Source organism: Astatotilapia calliptera, chromosome 8 (assembly GCF_900246225.1).
Source record: "Astatotilapia calliptera chromosome 8, fAstCal1.2, whole genome shotgun sequence".
NCBI classification, from domain to species: domain Eukaryota; kingdom Metazoa; phylum Chordata; class Actinopteri; order Cichliformes; family Cichlidae; genus Astatotilapia; species Astatotilapia calliptera.
In genome coordinates this window covers 18,903,415-18,924,281 of record NC_039309.1, presented here as the reverse complement: position 1 = coordinate 18,924,281, position 20,867 = coordinate 18,903,415, and the positions used below count along the sequence as shown (strand labels likewise).

The 20,867-nt window shown below is 40.1% G+C and overlaps 1 protein-coding gene across 3 annotated transcripts in view; it reads left to right on the top strand.

Annotated features, from left to right (window-relative positions):
* Nucleotides 1-20,867, top strand: part of spata20 (spermatogenesis associated 20) — a 54,021-nt gene that overhangs the window by 18,349 nt on the left and 14,805 nt on the right. For all 3 annotated transcript variants that reach the window (XM_026177292.1, XM_026177294.1, XM_026177293.1), the window contains exons 13-15: nt 307-515; nt 8,636-8,835; nt 12,154-12,234. In XM_026177292.1, the coding sequence (XP_026033077.1) occupies nt 307-515; nt 8,636-8,835; nt 12,154-12,234 (490 nt within the window). The remainder of the gene's footprint in view (nt 1-306; nt 516-8,635; nt 8,836-12,153; nt 12,235-20,867) is intronic.

The window sequence follows — 20,867 nt, the reverse complement described above, 5'->3', positions numbered from 1 at the left end:
GATTATACTCAGCTAACTATGTGTATTATAATGTAGTCGTGGATTGTCCCAAGTATCTCCTTCAGGCTCTTTGTAATGCCTTTGTAAGGCAGTCCCTCCACATTTCTTTAGCATCTGGCTGTTTGTCTTCCTCAGGCAGTATAAAAAAGTAAAGCATGGAATGGAGAAAAAAACAAAGCAAAACTAGTTCACTAAAAGTAACTCATGTCAACGCATCGATCAATAAATTCTTAATGAAAATTGTCCTGATTCCCACTCTCCTCTCCTGCTCCTCTGATTTTCACTTTCTCCCTCTGCGCTCTGCAGATCTCCGTCTATCTCTGGCTTCCTGGATGACTATGCCTTCATCATATGTGGTTTGCTGGACCTGTACGAGGCCACGCTACAAACAGAGTGGCTGCAGTGGGCTGAGGAGCTGCAGCTGAGGCAGGACGTGTTGTTCTGGGATGATCAGGGCGGAGGCTACTTCTGCAGTGATCCCACTGACAGCACAGTACTGCTGCAGCTGAAAGAGGGTGAGGGATGGATGCATTAGCTGCTTTTTTTTTTTTTTTTTACCATAGGAACATTTGAAGATGCTCAATGCACTTAACTTCAATAAGAACTACAATATCTTACCCCCAGCAAAGTCCCTGCTCAGGGGGGTTGGCACATTCTGGAAGTTTAGGGATGTGTGAGTGGTGACTGCTTTTTGTTAGGATAACTTACTTTTTATAAAGATAACATTTAAATCTGGCCCAAGCACAGCTTTTGATTGCTCTGTTTGAGCAAGACAAGAGAGGCTTACACAGCTGGAACGTCTGGTTTGCCATGTTTTTAGAAAGTCTTGTCAGAATAGCTGTTTCTACATCAGTGAACTAATTTGCCTAATCTCTGAGGTTCTTCAGACTGAAGTGGAATCACATATGAACAACAGTGTAAAGGAACCTTTTCTTTCTTTGAAGTTTCAGGGACAGAATAGGTACCTGGAGTGGAAATGTAGGTGCTGATAGATTGGTAGATCATCTCAGTATGGGTGTTGAGGCAAACATGATTTCTTTCTTATAAAATGAAAATAAACTACTTAGATATCTGAAATCTCTGTTATCTTACCTGTGTCTACAATATTAGTAGTGAATTTAAATACATAACTCTGGAAGACATTACCATCATGTCAGAGCATGATGGTAATGTCGCCTGTGGCAATTAGGAATCCGCAAGGAGTGTGATTTTACAGTGTCATAGAGCGGACAATTTGAGTGATTGTACTCTGAGCTATAGTGATTCATACGTCTTTTGTTTCTAAAATATGAAAGCCAACAAAAACATCACAGTTTGTATTTAGCATTTTTTGTGACTCATACTGAATAACTAACTTCTTCTGTTTAAAAACTTGCTAGTGTTTTTGAATGTTGTATTTTAACCCTCTAGAAATCTAACTGCTCTGTAAAGTTTCAACATACACTACATATAAGAGATATAATGTAGCTACCTTAATGATCACTCACACACACACACACACACACACACACACACACACACACACACACACACACACACACACACACACACACACACACACACACACCGACCGATCTATAACCACTATATGAACCCTATAGTCAGCTCCTCTGACTTTAAGTCCTATGGATAATATACAGTTTATACAAAGAGGCAAATTAGCCATGGAGTCAAAAGTGTGTTAAATGGAAGTCTGTGGTCTTGAATAGCTTTAAGTGGGTCTTCAAGGAACAACAGTTTTGATATTAGACCTGAAGATTTGCCCAGATTAGTAACTGAAAGGAGCACGAGTGCTCGAATGCAGTGATTGTGTTGTTAGATGAGCACAGAGGTGATCAGGAAAAGTCTTTAACGTCCATTCTCCTGGGCTCACAAATGTCTGTGGAAAACTTAGGGTAATTTTGTTAAGCAGTCATGTAATGTTTTTTTTTTAAGCTTCCAGCTGCTCCTGTCAAGCAGTAGAAAAATAAGTCAAGTGATTAACAAACTGAGAAGGGTTCAAGCTTTGGATACACATGGAGTCAAATGTGACATCAGAAAATGATGCCAGTCGACTAAGCAACAGGCCGAAAGTGCTACAGGCATGTACACACATCTGCTGTAATATTGGAAGTTCTGTTGAGCTGTTAGAACATAAATAACAAACTGGTGCTGCTACTGTGGGGCATGTGGCAAGTGTGTTTAAAGATGCAGGTTGGATTGACAAACAGGTGAAAGATTAATAGCACTACTGCAGAATACCGCTGCGGCTCAGGCAAAGTGTGAGGATGTAGCTCAGAGAGATGAATAAATACTAAGTTTGAGATGTGTCTGCAGAATTGGAAATTGGCAGAAGTTGACCACACTGAGTTAAACAAACAGAGGAGGCATGAATGGATGCTGAGTTACTGGATGAGCGTAATCATTAATTGCTCATCTTTTCATGTACCGTCCATCTCTTTCTCGCCTATGTATATCTTCCACCTTATTGATCGATTTGGATCTTAACACGATGGAAGCCTCGTCTGTAATATCTCTGTCAGTCTCCCTCTATTGCTACACTTTAAATGTTAGTGAAAAGGCAAGAAGGCACAGATTGGTGGATAGACTGATGAATAGCTGGAGGATAAAAGAGGGGAGCAGAGGAGTATTGACCTCCTCCTATCTACCTTCAGCACTGTAAAAGCCTCACTCATTCAAGCTGAACCTCTTCAACTTGAAAGCACTCAAAGACTGATGCTCTGATTCTTCGGCTACTTTGATCACCAGGCCTGTCAAATATGTCTTCTTTCTGTCTCTCAGTCCATCTGCTCCTGACAGGCTGGAACAGGACGACAATCTGCAGTGGGAATCTCAAACCCACCTTCTGCTTCTGCCTGCTCTCATCTTGCTTACATCTTCATTCTTTTCCAATTATTACATGTTCTTCCTTGCTGCCCTCGTACTTACCTTTTAGCCTTGTAGGGTTTGTTTCTTTTCCTTCCTCAGTATGGGCCTTTTCATGTTGATTACAAATATAAGCACAATTGGGCCGCAAATAGTTTTCCTTACAAACAGTACTTGAGTGTTGTTTTGTTTCAGGCTATTCGATAAATAAAAATCTGTTTTCTGCTTGAGGAAATGAAACCCAACCCAGAAACAATCCTACTGATTTCCCAGTGACTGAAGTCTTGTCTTTGACCTGGTCCTGTGCCTCAGCTTTACAATGATTTTGAACCTGGTAAATGACAAAACAGGTGGTATTGCATTAGACTAGCATCAGCATGGTGCAGGAAACCTTTGAGGACAATATTTTCAGCAATATCTAACATAATATAAGTGATTGATGGAGCTGTGATGAGATGTGGGACATTTGGGCCAGGCCCCTAGTGGACAAGCTGTGTAAGGCCAGTATTTATGTGTTTGTTCGTTATTTATCACAAATGCACTGAAAATATCTGATCTAATCTAAAATTGGCATATAACTGTAGAGAATAAATTGAATGATTAAAAAGGTTAGAAATAGATTGAACAAGGTACACGAATGGCCACTAAAAATGAAAAATGTTGTCTAACCTTGTTTTCCACTAAGAACTTAAACCTTTCCTGCAGTGGAAAGTTTGGAGTTTTGTAGAAATAATTCCTTTAGATGCCTAAAGTTTTGCTAATTAAAATCTTCTTATGTAAAAGGTAGTGATGAAACAGTGTATTACTATAGAAGTAGAAGAAGTAGCACTGTGCAGACAGACTGACAGCCTGCTGTTTCAGAGATTCAATCCTGAATTGGGTGAATTTTTCCAACTTTTCCAGCTGGATAGTCACGTTCGGGGCACAGTCACTTTGACTGATAGGTGTCCCAAGACAGACAGTTATAGTGTCTACTGACCCCCCCCCCCCCCCTTAGTGTGTGTGCTGTTGGAGAATTTTTAAATGAATTATGTAACTACTATTATGGGTTGCTGGCCATCCCAGAAGTTTGTGCTTAGTTTTGGTGATTAAAATATTAGTGCCTTCTTAGCTGTTACTTAGAGTGCGGGAAAATATTATTATTGATTATTATTATATAACTGATTATTATTATTTGCTGAATTTGTAAGTTTGCTCATTTACTAAGAAATGAACAGTCTCTATTTTTTATGATGGTTTCATTTTAATTAAGTGAGACGGAATATTAACCAAAAGTTCAGAAAAAACACATTACATAAAAGTTATAAATAGATTTGCGTCTCATTAAGTGAAAGTGAAGTACTTGATTCCCTACAGCCCAGCCAGAATTCTGGTTCCCACTGATTGGTTGTGTGCCACGTTACAAACAATCAGTCAATTACAGATACTCCTGATCTCAATGTGTTATGTGTGTAAAGCACACCTGTCCACAGAATTAGTTTCTTCCATTCCAGTCTGTCCGCCATGGTCGGCAAGACCAAATCTTAACTTTCCCATTGAACAGCTAAATAATTCAGAGAAGGCTTGGAATAAGTGCTGCGGTCAGATGAAACTCACTCACATCAACCTAACCTGCCATGTTTGGAAGAACAGATATGTTCTTTGGGTCACACTCAACATATCTGTTCTTCCAAACAAGGCTAGCCAGTCTCCAGACCTCAGTCCTGTAAACGTCTGTGGAAGGAGCTCAAGCTTCAGGTAGCTAAGCAGGTAGCTAATCTGTTAGCCAAGAAAGCTAAAAGATTTAAAGAGTTTCTGTAAAGAGACTCGCTGCGCCGTTAAATATAAACAAATGTCCAAGAAACCCATCCGCATATATACATATTCTGTACAGTGTCTGAAAATATAATGGTCTATACCAGGGGTCTGCAACCTTTAACACCCAAAGAGCCACTTGGACCCGGTTTCCACGCAAAAGAAACACTGGGAGCCGCAAATACTTTTTGACATCTAAAATGAAGATAACACTGCATATATTGGGTTGTTTTGTTTTTTACCTTTATGCTTCAACTAAGGTGTGTTGCTTATGAAATCCATGAAGTGGTATGGAGAAAATTACATTTTATTTATGTAATTAACACATTTTGAACTCTTAAAGAAATATAACAAAAGGAAAGACACCCAGCTGAACTAAAATGATCCAGCAAACAAAAACTGTTGTGAGGCCCCCTTATATTGCCTTTGGGCTTTTGGAGCCTTGACCTGACTTTGAAAAAACAATTGGAAAAAAAGCACTATGCTGCTAAAAGATGAAAAATAGATATTTGCAAAATTCTGCCTAAATATGTATTTTACCAGGTTGATGTGTGTGGCGGGGCATCGTCTGCAATGCCGCTGCAGGGGAGGCGGACGCACCTGAGCAGCACCCGCAATCTCGCCTCGCTGCCTTAACGTCAGTGCTCTCGGCTGTTGTGTTGGTGTGTGTCGGGCTGTGAGCTGAAAAGCTACAGCCGGCTGTATGCGTACAGCAACCGTGTGTGAAAAGTGGTCAATAAAGAGATGCTGAAAAGCACGTTCATGGAAACATCGTCGGGTCTGCGTGGTATGTTTACAATGGGACTTCCGCTCCTGAACCTCCGCGCACAGCGTCTGAAAATCGGGGCTTTATTAAGTCACTTTCATCTTTACGCAGGACTGTAAGCTGTCATCTGTGAGGCGTGAGCGGTGTTTGTTTTTAACATAGTTCACGGTGGAGAACAGCTGCTGACATAATGTGGATCCGAAGATCCATAATTGGCCTACCTGGGGTTGAAAGTCTCGATAAATGCACGGCGCTTCGGCGGGTATACCGGCTTCCGTGAGTGTGACGCTTATTTTGAGCGATGAAAAAATAATAAAATATAATTTTATTTTATATTTCAATATCACAATAATCTTCCAATTTAGAACTACAAGTTAAAAAAATAACTAATCACAAATAAAACACACTTCAGCTAAATACTTCTAATTTATTTTCCCAGACCACGCGGAGCCGCAGTACAAGGACTAAAGAACCGCATGCGGCTCCGGAGCCGCAGGTTGCCGATCCCTGGTCTATACTTTTTGCTTAGCTCGTAAAAAACAAAAAAACTTTTCCTCAAGAACTTCTTTAATGTTGCAAATCTGTAGAAAAAGGAGATTTTTTTTTGTACCAAAGGACTGGGGATATAAAAATAAATGGTCCTGGCCTGGATGTGCAATCCAGCCTTTCTTCAGTTGCCAATCCACTTCTGTAACTGATGGCTGGTGGCATGTCAGAGAAACTGACACTTTGTCTACGTGCTGACATGCACCTTTGATCTGCCAGGCTGTAGATTCCAATTTGGATGTAGTTGCCTATTTGTTTTTGCTCCCAAGCTGCTCTGTCTGACAGGGACCATCTATTTCAACAGCTTCCTACTCCCACTTGTATTTTTATTCATAACTCTTTTGTCATCTCGACTCAGTTAATTTTTTTTCTCCTTACTAATACAGTCAGTAGGCTCGTCTTTCTCCCTTCCAAATGGATCTCACGTTACATCTTTTCTTTTCCTCCATGACAGGATTCATCATTTTTCAGTTGGAAATGCAGATCTTTTGGTGATTGTTATTTTTATTATGAAATGTGGGACAGATCAGAGATGATGGCAGCCTGAGCTTGTGTGTTTTGGAGCGCTTGTCCCTGCGCGCCGTCACACCTGCATCTGTGTGTGTTTATCGAAGCTGACACGTGAGAGCTCTCTCATCTGAGAGGATTGACGGAGCCATTATGGTGGCGGCGCTGTGTGGGGTTGAAGCCCATTAGTGACGCTACACCCGCTGCAGTGTGGACGCCGGTCCCAGCAGCGTGGCCTGTCACCGCAAGACGGATTACCCCACTATGCTGCCACTCTACATCCCCTCGCCTCAGCCTCCCTTGTGTGTATTTGTTTTTGAAGACTAAGGTTGCAATTATGCACAATATCCGTCTTTGTTTTGTAGTTGAAAATCAGTTGTTTGTGAAAACACTTTTTGTCTCTCGTGGTCACAGTGCATTGTCAGATGTATTCCCATTTAAAAAGACAGAAAAATACAGGATACATCAACTTGAGACTGCTTCAGCTGTTTTTGTAGACTTTAAAAAACTGATAAAAGTCTTAAGTAGTGCTTTACTGCAGTGAGTGTGTGTTTCTGTGCTGACAGCAAGTTTTCTATGTGTGTGTCTGTTTGGAAGCAGTACTGTCACGCCTTCATCTGCCCTCCTTCCATGGGGATCCTTAAGAGATGAGATGTGAAATGTTGAAAGCAAACAGACTCTCAGGTTAAACCTCTGTGTGTGTTTACAGTGTGTGTGTGTGTGTGTGTGTGTGTGTGCTGAAACTTCCTTGCTGTGGAGTCCAGAAACATGCAAATCAAAGTATTTCTGCATTTCAGTCACGCATGGATGATGGTAATTCGTGCTCATTATAAAACATATTGAATATGCAGTGTACAGGACAGCTGTGTGGCTGTGTAGGGCCATTTTGCTGTAAATACTTAGAAGTCAGAACTCTACAACTCTACATTTCCAGGTTTTGCTCAAAATGTGCAGTTTAACTTAAAGAGTAAATTGTGTTGGACAATAAAAAGCACACTCACACACATTCAGAAACACAGAACTCAGGCCTGAGAAGCAATCATGTAGCAAGGGCAGAGGTTATGGGAACATCACCTTCCAGGTTCTCATTAGACACTGATATGAATGATAAGGACCAGTCACTGAACAGAGCCATTCATAGGGTTATCTGTTGTGTCCATCACATCACACAGAACGGCATTGCATCCACATTTGGATTACAAGCATGGCATCATTCTGGATTTAAAAGCGAAACTTTTAATGTTTGTTCATGTTTAGACAAATCACATTAGTTAAAAATAACGTACAACGCATTGCTATGCCATAGAGTTTATAAAACACTGAGCATAATCTGAGTCTGAAAAATTAAGCATGAAATTTCCTGCATTCATTTTTTATTATTTTTTTTAAATGATTTTTTTCATTAAAAATAAAATTGAAAAATAAAAAAGAAGCTTTTGTTGATTGATGTTGGCATTTTAAACAAACAAACAAAAAAAAGAGGACAATTTGCTGAACTTAGTGGGCAATACCTGTGTTTCCACAACTGAATGTTCAAACATTCAGTTTCAGTCGGTCACCGACAGCAAAAGACTTCAATGCAGTCACTGGGCAAAAATTGAAGCCAACTTTAGTGAAGAATATCTAAAAGACAAAATAATGCTTAAGTTGATTATTGTTTTTTGTGCACCTTCCCAGGACCTTGTTTCAGATAACAATAAATGAGTTGTGTTGTGAGTGAGTCTGTTTTGTATCAAGTCCTAATCCCCGTCTTATGGCTCAGTCACACTAGACTAAAAATAGGATGGCAACATCTCTGTAACTAGGAATAATCACTGGTCGCCTGGTAATTGCATTGAAGTTTTTTGCTATCGGTGAACAATTTGCAAGTAGTTGCTGTGAGTATTTTTATTGCACGTTGCCTGGTGAAAAGCAGCCTGTCTCCAAACAACTGAAGTGTATCTTCAGAGGAGTCGTTCAAAGCCAGTGAGTTTGCAAATTCTTTGCACAATTGTGCAATAAATATGCTCATGCTGAAATCTCTGACCACGGTTTTAGTGTGACTATAACTTTATACTCGGTTTCATTTAAATAACTCCTCTGTTTTCTTGATTCAGAGTATATTCAAGGTCTTAGACTGTAACTGTTGAGCATCTTTTGTTTGTCTTTGCATCTCAGATCAGGATGGAGCTGAGCCCAGTGCTAACTCAGTCTCAGCGTTCAACCTCCTTCGTCTGTCCCACTACACTGGAAGACAGGAGTGGCTCCAGAAGTCCCAGCAGCTACTGACGGCATTCTCTGACCGTCTGACCACTGTTCCCATAGCCTTGCCTGAAATGGTGCGAGCTCTTATGGCCCAGCACTACACACTTAAACAGGTGAGTTTGAAACTAACACACATGATCATGAAGGGGAACAAGTTCAGGCACCAGAAGGATTTATGTTGTCCTGTGAGTTCACCGGTTATTAAAGTCTTTTGAGTTTTGCATGTAGGAATCAGGGCTACTGGTGGGTTTTAGTTACTATGACAACCAGATAATACTTTACAATTGGTATTGGTAGGATAGTCAAAGTAGTCTTGATTTAATATTACGCATTTAAAGTGCCACTGTTGATTGGTGTTAGCCAAAGACAGTTGTCCTAAAAGCCAGGTTGGCTTGGAGAGCAGGTGTTTGCCAGGCTGCCAGCCCAAATTGATTTTTGCATCCACCCACTAAAGGCAAAGGTTTCTGCTTGAATGATGTATTGTGCAAACACAGTTTGTCATGCAATTTGCATTTAGCGGTAAACAAAAACTGAAGAAAATGATGTGGCATAGCAGAAACAAAAGCTGAACAAGAAGCTGGTGAAACAGATTTAACTGATTCTCTTGTATACTCTGTAACCATGCAGTAAAGTGAACGTGAATCAGTATGAAACTATTCCACTACATCTCTCCACAGCACTGCAAATAAAGTTTTATTGATTGATGATGTTTGCATATTTGGGTAATAAAGTTCTCTCTTTAGTTGGTCAAACTACAGATGCCATGAAGCAACCAGAGCCTAAAGTCATGTCTGTTTGTTAACTTTTTTTATAATAACAAATATTGCAAAAAGTGAAAGACAGAGATAACGTATACTATTCCTTCCGATTGCAAATCACAGCAAGCAGCCCTACTGTACTGTACTTTACTGTATTGTGTTTCAGCCATTCCTAAACTTCCACGGCACAGTTTGAAATGGGACACACAAAACTTTTAGTCACTCTGATCGTCTCACAAATGAAAAATGAAACGTTTCCTGTGCGTGTTTTGTCATTCATTTGTTTTAATCTTAGTTTTTCTTTCCAAATTAAGTTTCCTGGTTACTATGAAATGTGAGATGAGTTCAAGATCAGGAAATGGTCTGAAAACCTGAATAATAATAATAATAATAATAATAATAATAAATAAGTTATTTTGAAACCCCTTAAACCCTCAGAAGTTCTTTAGAATCCCAAAACTTTTAAAATAAAAATGTGTTGATTTTGAAACCAATCCTAAAGGATTTTATCCTGTAGGGTTAAATAATAAGTGCATCTAATTTTATAAAGTTATCAAACAGGATTAAGTTGTATAAAAGTCTAAAAGGTGTGACTTTTAAAACGATGCTTTTCTGTGCACTTGAAATGTAATTTGTTTGTAAGAATCAAATATATTTTTTTAGGTATTTATTGTAAATTATGCTGCGCGGCCCACCTGGATCAGTTTGTGACCCACATTTACGTTATCACTGTTAAACATCTTTTACTGAACAAAAAAAAAAAAGTTAAGATTTTTGTTCCCTGAAATCAAAACGATTTTTCATTTAATGAAAAAAGATAGCAGGGAGCTTTTTAGTTCAGTCAAGTCCATTTTGTTTTTATATCACATTTGTGTCTGCTTTTAAAGTAATAAGTAACATTGTGTTCAGAAGTTGTTTTTGTATTGTAAATCAGTTTTTGATTGATCTCAGCTCCTGGCAACTAATTTCTTAGTCGACTAAATGAGGGGCTGCACAGGAGTGTGCGTGTGGTGTAGGGCTGCAACTATTCCTCAGCATAATCGACGACATCGCCTGCGCAGAAATTTATTGTCGACGCATCAGACGCTAGTACCACGTAAATGTGTTTTTGTAACTGACCGCAAAACAAGGAGGACGGAAGAAAATGGAAATGAGAGATTAAGATAAACATTAAATGTAGATTGTGCAAAGTGGAGCTTTCCTCCCACAACAGCACTACCGCAGTGCGTGATTATTTAAAGCGCCCGCACCCTGGAGCTGTGACGCCAGGTCTGAATGGGTCCGTTTTAGAAAGTTAAAGAAAAAGGCAAATTAGATCACTACATGAATAATCTTTAGTTACAGCCCTGCTGTGGTGGGTGAAACCTTTCTCCCTCCTTTGTCCGATCAGACTATCAAACCAGCTTGACTAGCAGTGACTTAAATAAAGAATCAAGCCTAGATTTACAGATTTATGGGTGTTTCTACAGCGATCTTGGGGCTGCAGCTCCATCTGGTGGCTCATGGATGCATAACCTTTACGACACAATAAATTGCTGGCATCGATTGAAATGTTAACAATTAGATTAAATGAGCAGAATGTCTGGTACCAACCAGCAGCGACAGTTAGTCATCTAGTCAAGTAGTCACGCACATCCTTAAGCTGAGGAAGTGTTCTAAATCAAATGAAGGATGAAAAATCTTTCACTTTATATATAATGAAACTGGAATGTATGAAAGTTTTGCAGTAATTAAAAAAATAAGAATTTTTTTAAACAATGTTGTATTTCTTTAGCTTCATTGGTAAACCTCGATCCCAGTAATAATCATGAGTTAGACTGTGAACAAAGTGGCTGTGTGTGTAATTTACTGACTAATGAAAGTGGAGTTAGAGCCAAGTAGCCTTCAATATCCTCACCATTCACAATATTTATGTCCTGTGCTGTTTCTCCTCCCGCTGCTACTTTTTCATTATTAACTTGGAAGCTCAGCGCCCATCATATAAACCCTGTTTGGATAAACATTTGTTTACAAGAGTCCTCCTTAAGCAAGCAGCTAATTTGTTGATACATATTTTTCACCCCATTTCATGGCCCGTAGGTCATCTGAGGACAGCACCTCTCTAAACTCCCTGCACATCTAATCCCTGGACACACAGACTCTTAATCATTTTCCCCTGTTTTTAAACAGGACTTGTGCATTTAAGGGATTATTTCAGCTGTTCAGTTATGTAACTGCTTTGAAATATTAACACCCTCAGTTTAGCCTGAAACCACCAAAACTAGCAGGCACAGCAGGAGTTAGCCCAAAGTTTCTGTAACACTCAAAGAAAATTTTAAGTTTGAAAGCGTGTGAGAGAAGGGAATAACAGGAGCCTAAAACAGGATTAGTTAGGGGTTTGTCTGTCATAGATGACAGGGTGACAGGTCAGGGTAACAGCGCGAGGGTAACAAACTGAGAAGTAAAGCAGGGGAAGGCAATCCCAGAGAAAACACCTGCCTCCCTTGTTAGTGCTACAAATACAGTACTGACCTATATCACTTCCTCTCCATCTCCTCGTCCCACGTGTCACCTTTCCCCCCCATTGCTTTGGTCTTATTATACTTCTTTCCTCTTTCTTCCTTCTCCTTTCATCCACATAATCTTTTTTTCCTCACCCTCCCTCTTCTATTTTTTTTTATTTATCTTTTTTAGATTGTGATCTGTGGCCAGAGGGATGCTCCAGATACCACAAGTCTCCTAGCAGCAGTCAAGTCCCTCTTCCTCCCGTATAAGGTAAGCTTTCAACATCATGTTTGATTGAAAGTGATGCATCATTTCGACAAACTGAGAAAAATATATCACCAATCGCTAAAGCAAAGATCAGCTTTCAGCTTTGTAGACGCATGCTGATTTACTCCAGCGTCAGTGTCTTTAAGGAGGCAGCAGATTTGCACTAACCTTCTAAACGTGCACACACACTGACACACAGAAGCAGAGTGAGCCCAACGTAGAACAGCGCCTGTGGCGTTGGCTGATTTAAGTGTGGTTTTTTAAAGGTCAGCCTGAGCTTCTCTCTTTTCCACTCCTCAGTGTAATAACTTCCCAGCTATCTCTTTGGGGGCATTAGTTGACCTTAAAGCCCGTTGCTGACATTGAAAGGCCCAGTAGGTCTAAATCTTAACTCTGCAGTCGGTGAAGGCCTTACTTGTCTTCCTGCTAGCCCTGATGGAGGCTGGTAGTTAAGAACTGGACAGCTGTCAGTCTGAGTCAGTCTTAAATTCACTGTGGCTAGCCAACATTTTTCAGTGCTTTCAGACAAAAAATGTTTCTCTGTGTTTCACACTAAATATAATAAATGTTAAAAAAACAACAACAGCATAAATTGTATATAATGGCAGGTTACCCGTGGTGAAAATCCAGTGTGGGAGTGCCTTTAACCTGCTTTCTTTGTAAACTGAACATGTTAGAGTAAAACCTAAAAGATTGTCAAGCAAGCACCAGAGGTTTCCAATTTGTGAGCGTTAAAAAAATGTCTTTTTTAGAAAATTTTGACACAAAAGGAAACAAAGCTAGAAGATGAGCCAGTAACAGAATGTAGATAAAAGAGACCTTTTACTTACTGTAACTTGTTTATCAAAAAAATACATAAAAAATCTCAGGTGAAAATACTAGTTTCTAGTATTCTGTGTCATTCTGTGGGGGGGGTGGGTGTAATGAAATTGAAAATTTCATGTGACTATTTGCCTTTACGTCTGATGTGGTCAGATCTGAGTTGACTTAAAAAGGCCATGCTTTCACACATGCCTGTGATTTGGTGCCAGCCTCTATCTCAGAACATCTTGACAGCATGGAAGAAAAATTTCTGCGTGGCTTTGACTTTGAGAGGGTGAGGTCGGAGACAGTCACTGTCTGTTATGGATGTTAAGGTCCAGAGTGCATCCACAGGAAAGCTCCTTGGTGTTGTAGCTTTCTGCTGCTTTTGTCACTTTGTGGGTTGAATCAGCGGTCTCCAACCTTTTTTGCACCACGGACCGGTTTATGCCCGACAATATTTTCATGGACCGGCCTTTAAGGTGTCGCGGATAAATACAACAAAATAAAACTAGTACCGGTACCGAAAAAAAGAAACTTTATTCATAACACACGTGAAAAGACCAAGGAAAACCGAGTTAACGATAAAAACGATAAAATAACGCTGAAAACCGATAAAAACCCTGAAAACCATACATTTCACACCTGAGCCTCAACTCTCGTGGCCTGGGACCAAACGACTCACGGACCGGTCCGAGGCCCGGGGGTGGGGGACCGCTGGGTTAAATTGTAAAAAGAATCTTTACAAGCTTGTTGAGTAAGTGAAACTCAACAAAGAAAGGGCTCCAGCACAGATTCACAGCTCTCACTATAACACTTCTCTTTAAATTCACTTATTTGCCCAGCTTGCAACCAGAATTAGACTACTAAATTAAAGCAGTGATTGTCCACTCCATCTCTCGCCCTGTCTTTTCTCTCTCACACACACACACACACACACACACACACACACACACACACACACACACACACACACACACACACACACACACACACACTCCACACTGCCCTACTGAAATATAGATGAGTTGTGCAGTATCAGGCAGTGGCTGCAGTAACATCAAGCCATTTCAGATCCCCGCAGAGAGACACAGATCAGGACCGAGCTGGATGGAGCCATTATCAGGATGGATGTATTATTAAGGCTGATGTACACTGTGTACTGTCACATGCTCAGCCATGTTATATTCAGGGTAATGACAGTGATTTCTCTGATGGGGTACTGTCTCAGTCAGGAGAAATGGTCACATCAATAATAAAGACAGGTTTATTTTCAAGTTGGGTTCATTTAAATGAGAAAGTTGGTCATGAAAAATTTAGTTTTTATTGCTCATTGATTTTACGCTGCAGCCCCTCAGAATGGTAACCACGTCATGTCAGTGCAGCTGTGATCGGCCCATTCGGTGGTGTCATTTCCTCCTGTGCAATTCCAGCTTCTCTTTCTGTCACCATTTTTTACCCCTTAGCCACGTAAGGCTGATGGGGTATCATGGTCACCCCACCGGGTGGGTGGATAAATGCTGGCAGCAGCAGTGACTATGTAGGCTAAATTGTAGCCTCGTATTGTAATCGCGCATGAGGAGGCCATCTCACAGACGAGCCCTTGTGTAGTGACGTATGAGAAATTTGTCCCTGTTTGTTTGTTTTTCTTGTGTAAAATGACTCAGCTGTCACTCCTGTGCTCTTCAGCACACTTCAAGTTTTTCATTGACAAAAATGCCCGGTGGGGAAAAAGTTAAGGAGATGAGATAATCGAGAAGCTCCGCAAATGCACTGTCAAATTACACTGTGATTCAAAAATCAATCCAACACTCGGAAATGTCCTCCTCTTGTTTTCTTTCATTTCATGATGACTATGATGGATCAGTGTAGCTGCTACATACACACACAAATAAACTTCAGCGTGCACAGAAAACACACAGACTTTATACAGAGAGGTGAACCAGGAGCCTTCTTGTTGTGAGGCAGTAAGTGATCAGCACTACACCACTTAGAGTAAAAGAATAAAATGTTCTTTGGACTGAAAACAGTAATATGGTTAAAAAGAATACAGAAAAGAAGTAGAAACATTATAGTCGAGGAAATTTTATGTATTTATTTTTTATCTCGAAGACATGGAATAGAAAAAAAGAGGCTTCACTGGTATCTTGTTAGATACTGAATGTAAAGATGGAACAGTTTACAGTATAACTGTGCATTTGTGCTTTTAGAAGCAAAGAAACAAAGACTCCTGGAGTCTGTTTGAGTGACACGTCAGATACAGATTTTGTTCTAATGAGCCTTCAGAGTGAGATGAAGGGGGAGGCTGAGAGGGAGTAAATGAGGCAGAGGACAGAGTGTGTGTGCACATAGTATCTGTGTGTGTCCAGATATAGTGGCAAGAGCCAACTTTAGTGGCAGTAGAAGCTGTCTCAGCCAGGATGAGATTTGATGGTACTGCACAACAATAAACATGCACATAAACCTATTTTTGGAGATGAGACATCACTCTTTGAGAGGAATGGCATCACTGCCTACAGCAGATGTAAAATACACTCACGGACTTTCTGATACAGTTTGTTCACAAGCAACACTTGGAGCACATAAACACATTCTGGGAGATACACAGTTTCACATGCAAATATAAGATAAATAAGTGAGGACAAAAGTTCACATGTACGTGATGTGATTACAAACTAGAGGAAGGGAAAAGGAAGAAATTAAGAAAAAATAAAACTGTGCTCAAGCAGTTCGCCTGTTAATTGATTATCAAGAAATTTAATCAGCAATTTAATCAGCAGCATAAACAGAGAAGCCCACACCTCTCCCTCTCCCCAGCCACCTCCTCCAGCTTGTCCGGGGTAACACCAAGGCGTTCCCAGGCCAACCGAGAGAGAAATATAATCTCTCCAGCTTGTCCTGGGTCTGCCCTGGGGCTTCCTCCTGGCTGGGACATGCCCAGAACACCTCACCCAGGAGGCGCCCAGGAGGCCGCCTTATGAGATGACTGAACCACCTCAACTGGCTCCTTCCAATGTGGAGGAGCAGCGGCTCTACTCTGAGTCCCTCCTGGATGGCTGAACTTCTCACCCTATCTCTAAGGCAGAGGCCAGCCACCCTTCGGAGGAAGCTCATTTCCGCCGCTTGTATCCGCGATCTTGTTCATTTGGTCACTACCCACAGGTTGTGACCATAGTTGAGGGTAGGGGTGTAGAACTACTGGTAAATTGAGGGCTTCGCTTTATACTCAGCTCTCTCTTCAACATGATGGACCATCAATCTCCCGCTCCCTTCTCCCGTCACTCGTGAACAAGACCCCGAGATACTTAAACTCCTCCACTTGGGGCAGGAACTCGTCCCTGACCCGGACTGGACACTCCACCCATTTTCCGGCTGAGGACCATGCCCCCAGATTTGGAGGTGCTGATTCTCATTCCCACCACTTCACTCTCGGCTGCAAACTGTTCCAGTTTAATGGTTCAGTGTTTAGAATAATGCTTATTTTATAGTGAACCTTTGTGAAGCCCTTCACTGCTGTTAGAAACCAGCTTTTTTTAGCGCCTTTCCACTTACTTTTAACATAGCTTTCCTTCTGATTGGTTACATTTTTTAAACAGAGGGATTGAGCAGCAGATGGGTGTGGATTTAGTGCTGACGTACTAAATAACTCTGAACGTAAAGCCTTAGTTTTGGCTTTACAGGGGTTACTTTATCATATGCTTAAATATGGCTTGAAACTTTAGCCATGTCTAATTTGAGCATCCAATTTAACAATCCAATCCAATTTTATTTTTTTTAAAAAGTTGACAAAAGTAGTGTTGTGTCGGTCACGAACGAAATGGCTCTTAGTAATAAAAGCATGTATAACTTTCCAAAAGTTAATAATAAATAAGAAGTGCTTGACCTTAGAAGCCTTAGTTGGTAAAAACCTAATTGAACAAATGAATTAAGAATTGTTTGTTCAGTCTTTAAGTTACAGCCCATTTTCACACCAAGCTTATTTATAATGGAAACTAAAAACGCTACGTCCAGATCAACAGAATCAACCTTTGGAGACATTGGACACAGGTCCAGTTTTGGATCATCGCTGGAACTAATTGGTTTTTATTATTGTAATTCATACTTCTCATTAAAGTAAAAAAAAAAATTAAGGTCATTCAGACTTTAATGTCACTTGACAAAATATGTAATACTTTTAGGAGCAGGTAGATTTGGAAATCATCAGCACAGAATTGATACCTGGCAAAGTAATAGAATAGAACCCTGTGAAACTGGTTAGATCTAAAGCCTTAAAATAATGCTGTCCACAGAGTCATTAGCTAATAAAAGATCATTTAAAAACTCTTAAGAGAAATGATTCTGTTCTGTGAAATGTTTTAAAACCTATGAAATAATAAAAACCTCGACACTTTCTTGGTACACATTCTTTGATCTGTTCCTTTAAAGTAATTCATTTCTGGTAGCAAGAACAAGGAAAAGTAGAAAACATGATCTAAAACAGATAATGTACAAGATGACACGTAAAAACACCAAATGAACTGGAAGGGAATGGGTATAATGCAAGTAAGGGGTAAAGTGCATGATGGAGTCAGCTGGGTGGGTTATATAAGCATCAGGAGTGGGAAGAGATTGAGGGTTGGTAAATGAGATAAAGGGAAGAAGTCGAAGGAAGAGTAAGAGGACTGTGCTCCACGTTACATTAGGTAGCTATGAGCAGAGAACATGTCTAATTTAAATCCAATTACTCCTTGCCTGTTTTCCTGGTTTTAGACCGCCACAAACTAATTGTGGTGAATGAGGTGCTCAGAACTCAACTCATGCTAATCTAGAGCATGCACGCACACACACACGCACATTTTTATTTCTTCACACTTCATTTAAAATACTTACTATTTTAATTCACCGCAAGAGTCTGCACTTCTCAATTCACTCCAGCACTCGGAGCTGCATCTTCACTTTTTGCTTGTTGGAATCAATTATAGGCCTCCGTTAAACCGAAACATCGCTCTTGATTGTAATTGCTGCAATAAATTGTGGTTAATTTTTCTATTACACAGAAACATAGCTTGATTAGAGTCGGGTTAGGGTTTGTTGATTGTGTAAGTACAGGAATTGTAGTATGGGATTTGCAATACAAATAGAGATGCAGTCTTTTTTAGCAATTGGGCCTAAGGATAGGGATAGACACTACAGTGTTACAGTGGTGTTTTGTGACATGAATCTTAGTCTTACATTGGTAGGACTAGAAACAGTTTTTCTAGTGTGCCTCCTCTACTTAGGACATGAGGTCTATCTTGTGGAAAATATGTTAACAGTGTGAAAAACACAGGTATAAATGATAAATTGATGGTGGCTAAATTTTCTTCTTCAAAGCCACGTTGGCACTGAAAACACCAACGTGTGGAATTTCTTTGCTCTAAAAGTGTGCAGTCAGAATGTGTTCTCAAAATAAGGCTAATATTCTAACAACACTTGCAAAGTTGTTGTATCATCTTCATGTTAGTGACCTCTGTGAGTCACTGATTCGAAAGCATTACATCCATATTTGCACTCCAATAATGTTCAACCTGTACTGAGTAATTCGCTTCCTTTTTCTTTTACCATGTCTGCATTTGGGCACATTTGTGAGTCAGAATGGTTTAGCGTCTTTTGCAAATCTCCACATAGTAATGCTTACCGAGACTTTTTGTGGTTTATAACAAAGAGATGACATTATCAAAATGATAACATGTTTTACCCAAGAGGCAACGTGTGTGCAAGTGCCAAAAACTGCCACTTGAGCACCTTCAGGATTAAAAAAACATGTTTCAACCTGGTACCAAAAGGTTGTTTTTGTTGATAGTTTCTCCCTTCATAACAACTCTATGACTACTGAGTTATTTATTTATTTGTTTAATTCATTTTTTAAACAAATCCACCTGGGTGCTGGAGTTAGACACATAGCTGTGTTTATGGCAGATGTCCTAACAGAGGCAGCTGAAACTAGAAGGTCTTCGCTAGGGTCCATTCACTGCTTTGAGTCATTAAACTAAATTTCTTCACTGTGTTTGTGGCTGATTAAACAGGAGTTAACGTTTATTAGGGCTGATGCAGAGATGAGAATTGTCAAAACAAAGTCCAAAAACACCCACGAGATCGTACAGTTCAAACATACTTGGGGAATTTAACAGACCCAGGGACAAAGGAGAAAAGAGGACTATTTATACACTTGGGGCAAACTAGACATAGGTGTAGAGTAGATGATCAAGGCAATGAGACAGGATGGGGGTTCAAGGTCAAAAAGCCATTATCAACCTGATGAATGTCTCTCTTTAAAATTGTAAGGTTTTATTGCTATAGAGAAAAATGTTTGGTAAGTAAGGTAAGTAAATGCAATTTAGTTCTCTAGGAACATTACTTTTGAAAGAGGGTTGGAATTGTTGAAAGAAAGCTTCATTTTGAACTGTGTGCTGGTTAATCTTGGTGGTTAAAAAAGAAAAATCAAGATTTCTCCATTGGTCTGTCTGATCAGCATTTTTAGAATACATTTCTAGAAAATGGAATACATTCAACACTAAACATGAAGATTTACATTCATCAAGCTGTGATCTCAAGGCTGCTTAGTAATGTAAGCAACAAAGCATGTTGGCAGTGGCATTGATAGTGGTTCAAATTATGAATTTCTGTCAGCCCAAGATTTACACATGATCTTTTATGAGTTGAATAATGCTTTACAAGAACTGTAATTCCCATTGTGAGTTCCCACTGAGCCCGACTGTGTCTTGTCAGCTCTGCTTATTCATCAGCCTTCCCCCCAGAAAACTAGCCAAGTAACTTTGTGTAACTCTATTATAAGCAAACTGTCACAGAGAGCAATAGAGTTGCTGTTCCTCTCTCGAGTGTATTTAAGTAAAAACTTCAGCAATATGTGTCCCATAATCTGGAAAGTGTTTGTGGCACGTCTTATGGAGGACTGTAAAATGTGAGCGTTAGAAAATATGCTTAGGACAGAGAGATTTTTTATGGTTTAAGAAATACCATGTAAGAATTATTAAATGGAATTAAATGTAGATGGATATATTTCGCATTCCCTGTGCCTTTCGAAAGACGAGAGTGAGGCAGAGAGAATAGGACAAATCGTAGAGTAGAAGGATGGACCGTGGCCTATTAAGAGGAGAGTCCTTTTGAAAATGTCTGCGAACAACTGGGAATCCCTAACAAGACCTTAGAGACATGGGGGAACAGTTAGCAGGGTGATATGGAGTGTGAGTAGAGAAAGGGAAAGGAGGGGATGGGTGGAGATAAGAGACAGTATCTACTAGCCAACTTGCAATGGTAACACGACTGTAAAAAAGAGGATTAGAGTTAGGCATGCCCAGGGTCCTCAGTGATCTTTAAGCTCCGTTGTTTCACTCTGTGTCCTGTTGTGTCTCTTTGTTTCGCTGAGCCTCGGTCACTCATGAAAGCTCCTTAAAAGATTGCATATGTCCGCTAAGAATTGTTTCTTCTGTTCTGTTAAACAGACTCATACTTGTAGCAACTTTCTGCTCACTTTGACCACTCAAAGTGCTTTCTACCACAAGCCACTTAAAAACACACAATTTCAGTGCTTTTATTTATTCCTAAGCACTTTTTAGCCAACATTTATAGTCTAATGGATGCGTCAGAGGCAACTTGGGCATCTTCAGCGTCTTCGACATGTAAAGCCAGGAATCAATCCACCTCCTGATTGTTCGGCAACTCTCTCTACCACCTGAGCCGCCAATACCTTGATGACCTGTTAAGCCCAGTAACCATCCAGAGTAGAAAACAGTCTGACTGACAGGTCTGGGAAAGGCCCCAGATGGCCCCAGATGGTTCATGTAGAGGAAAAGTGC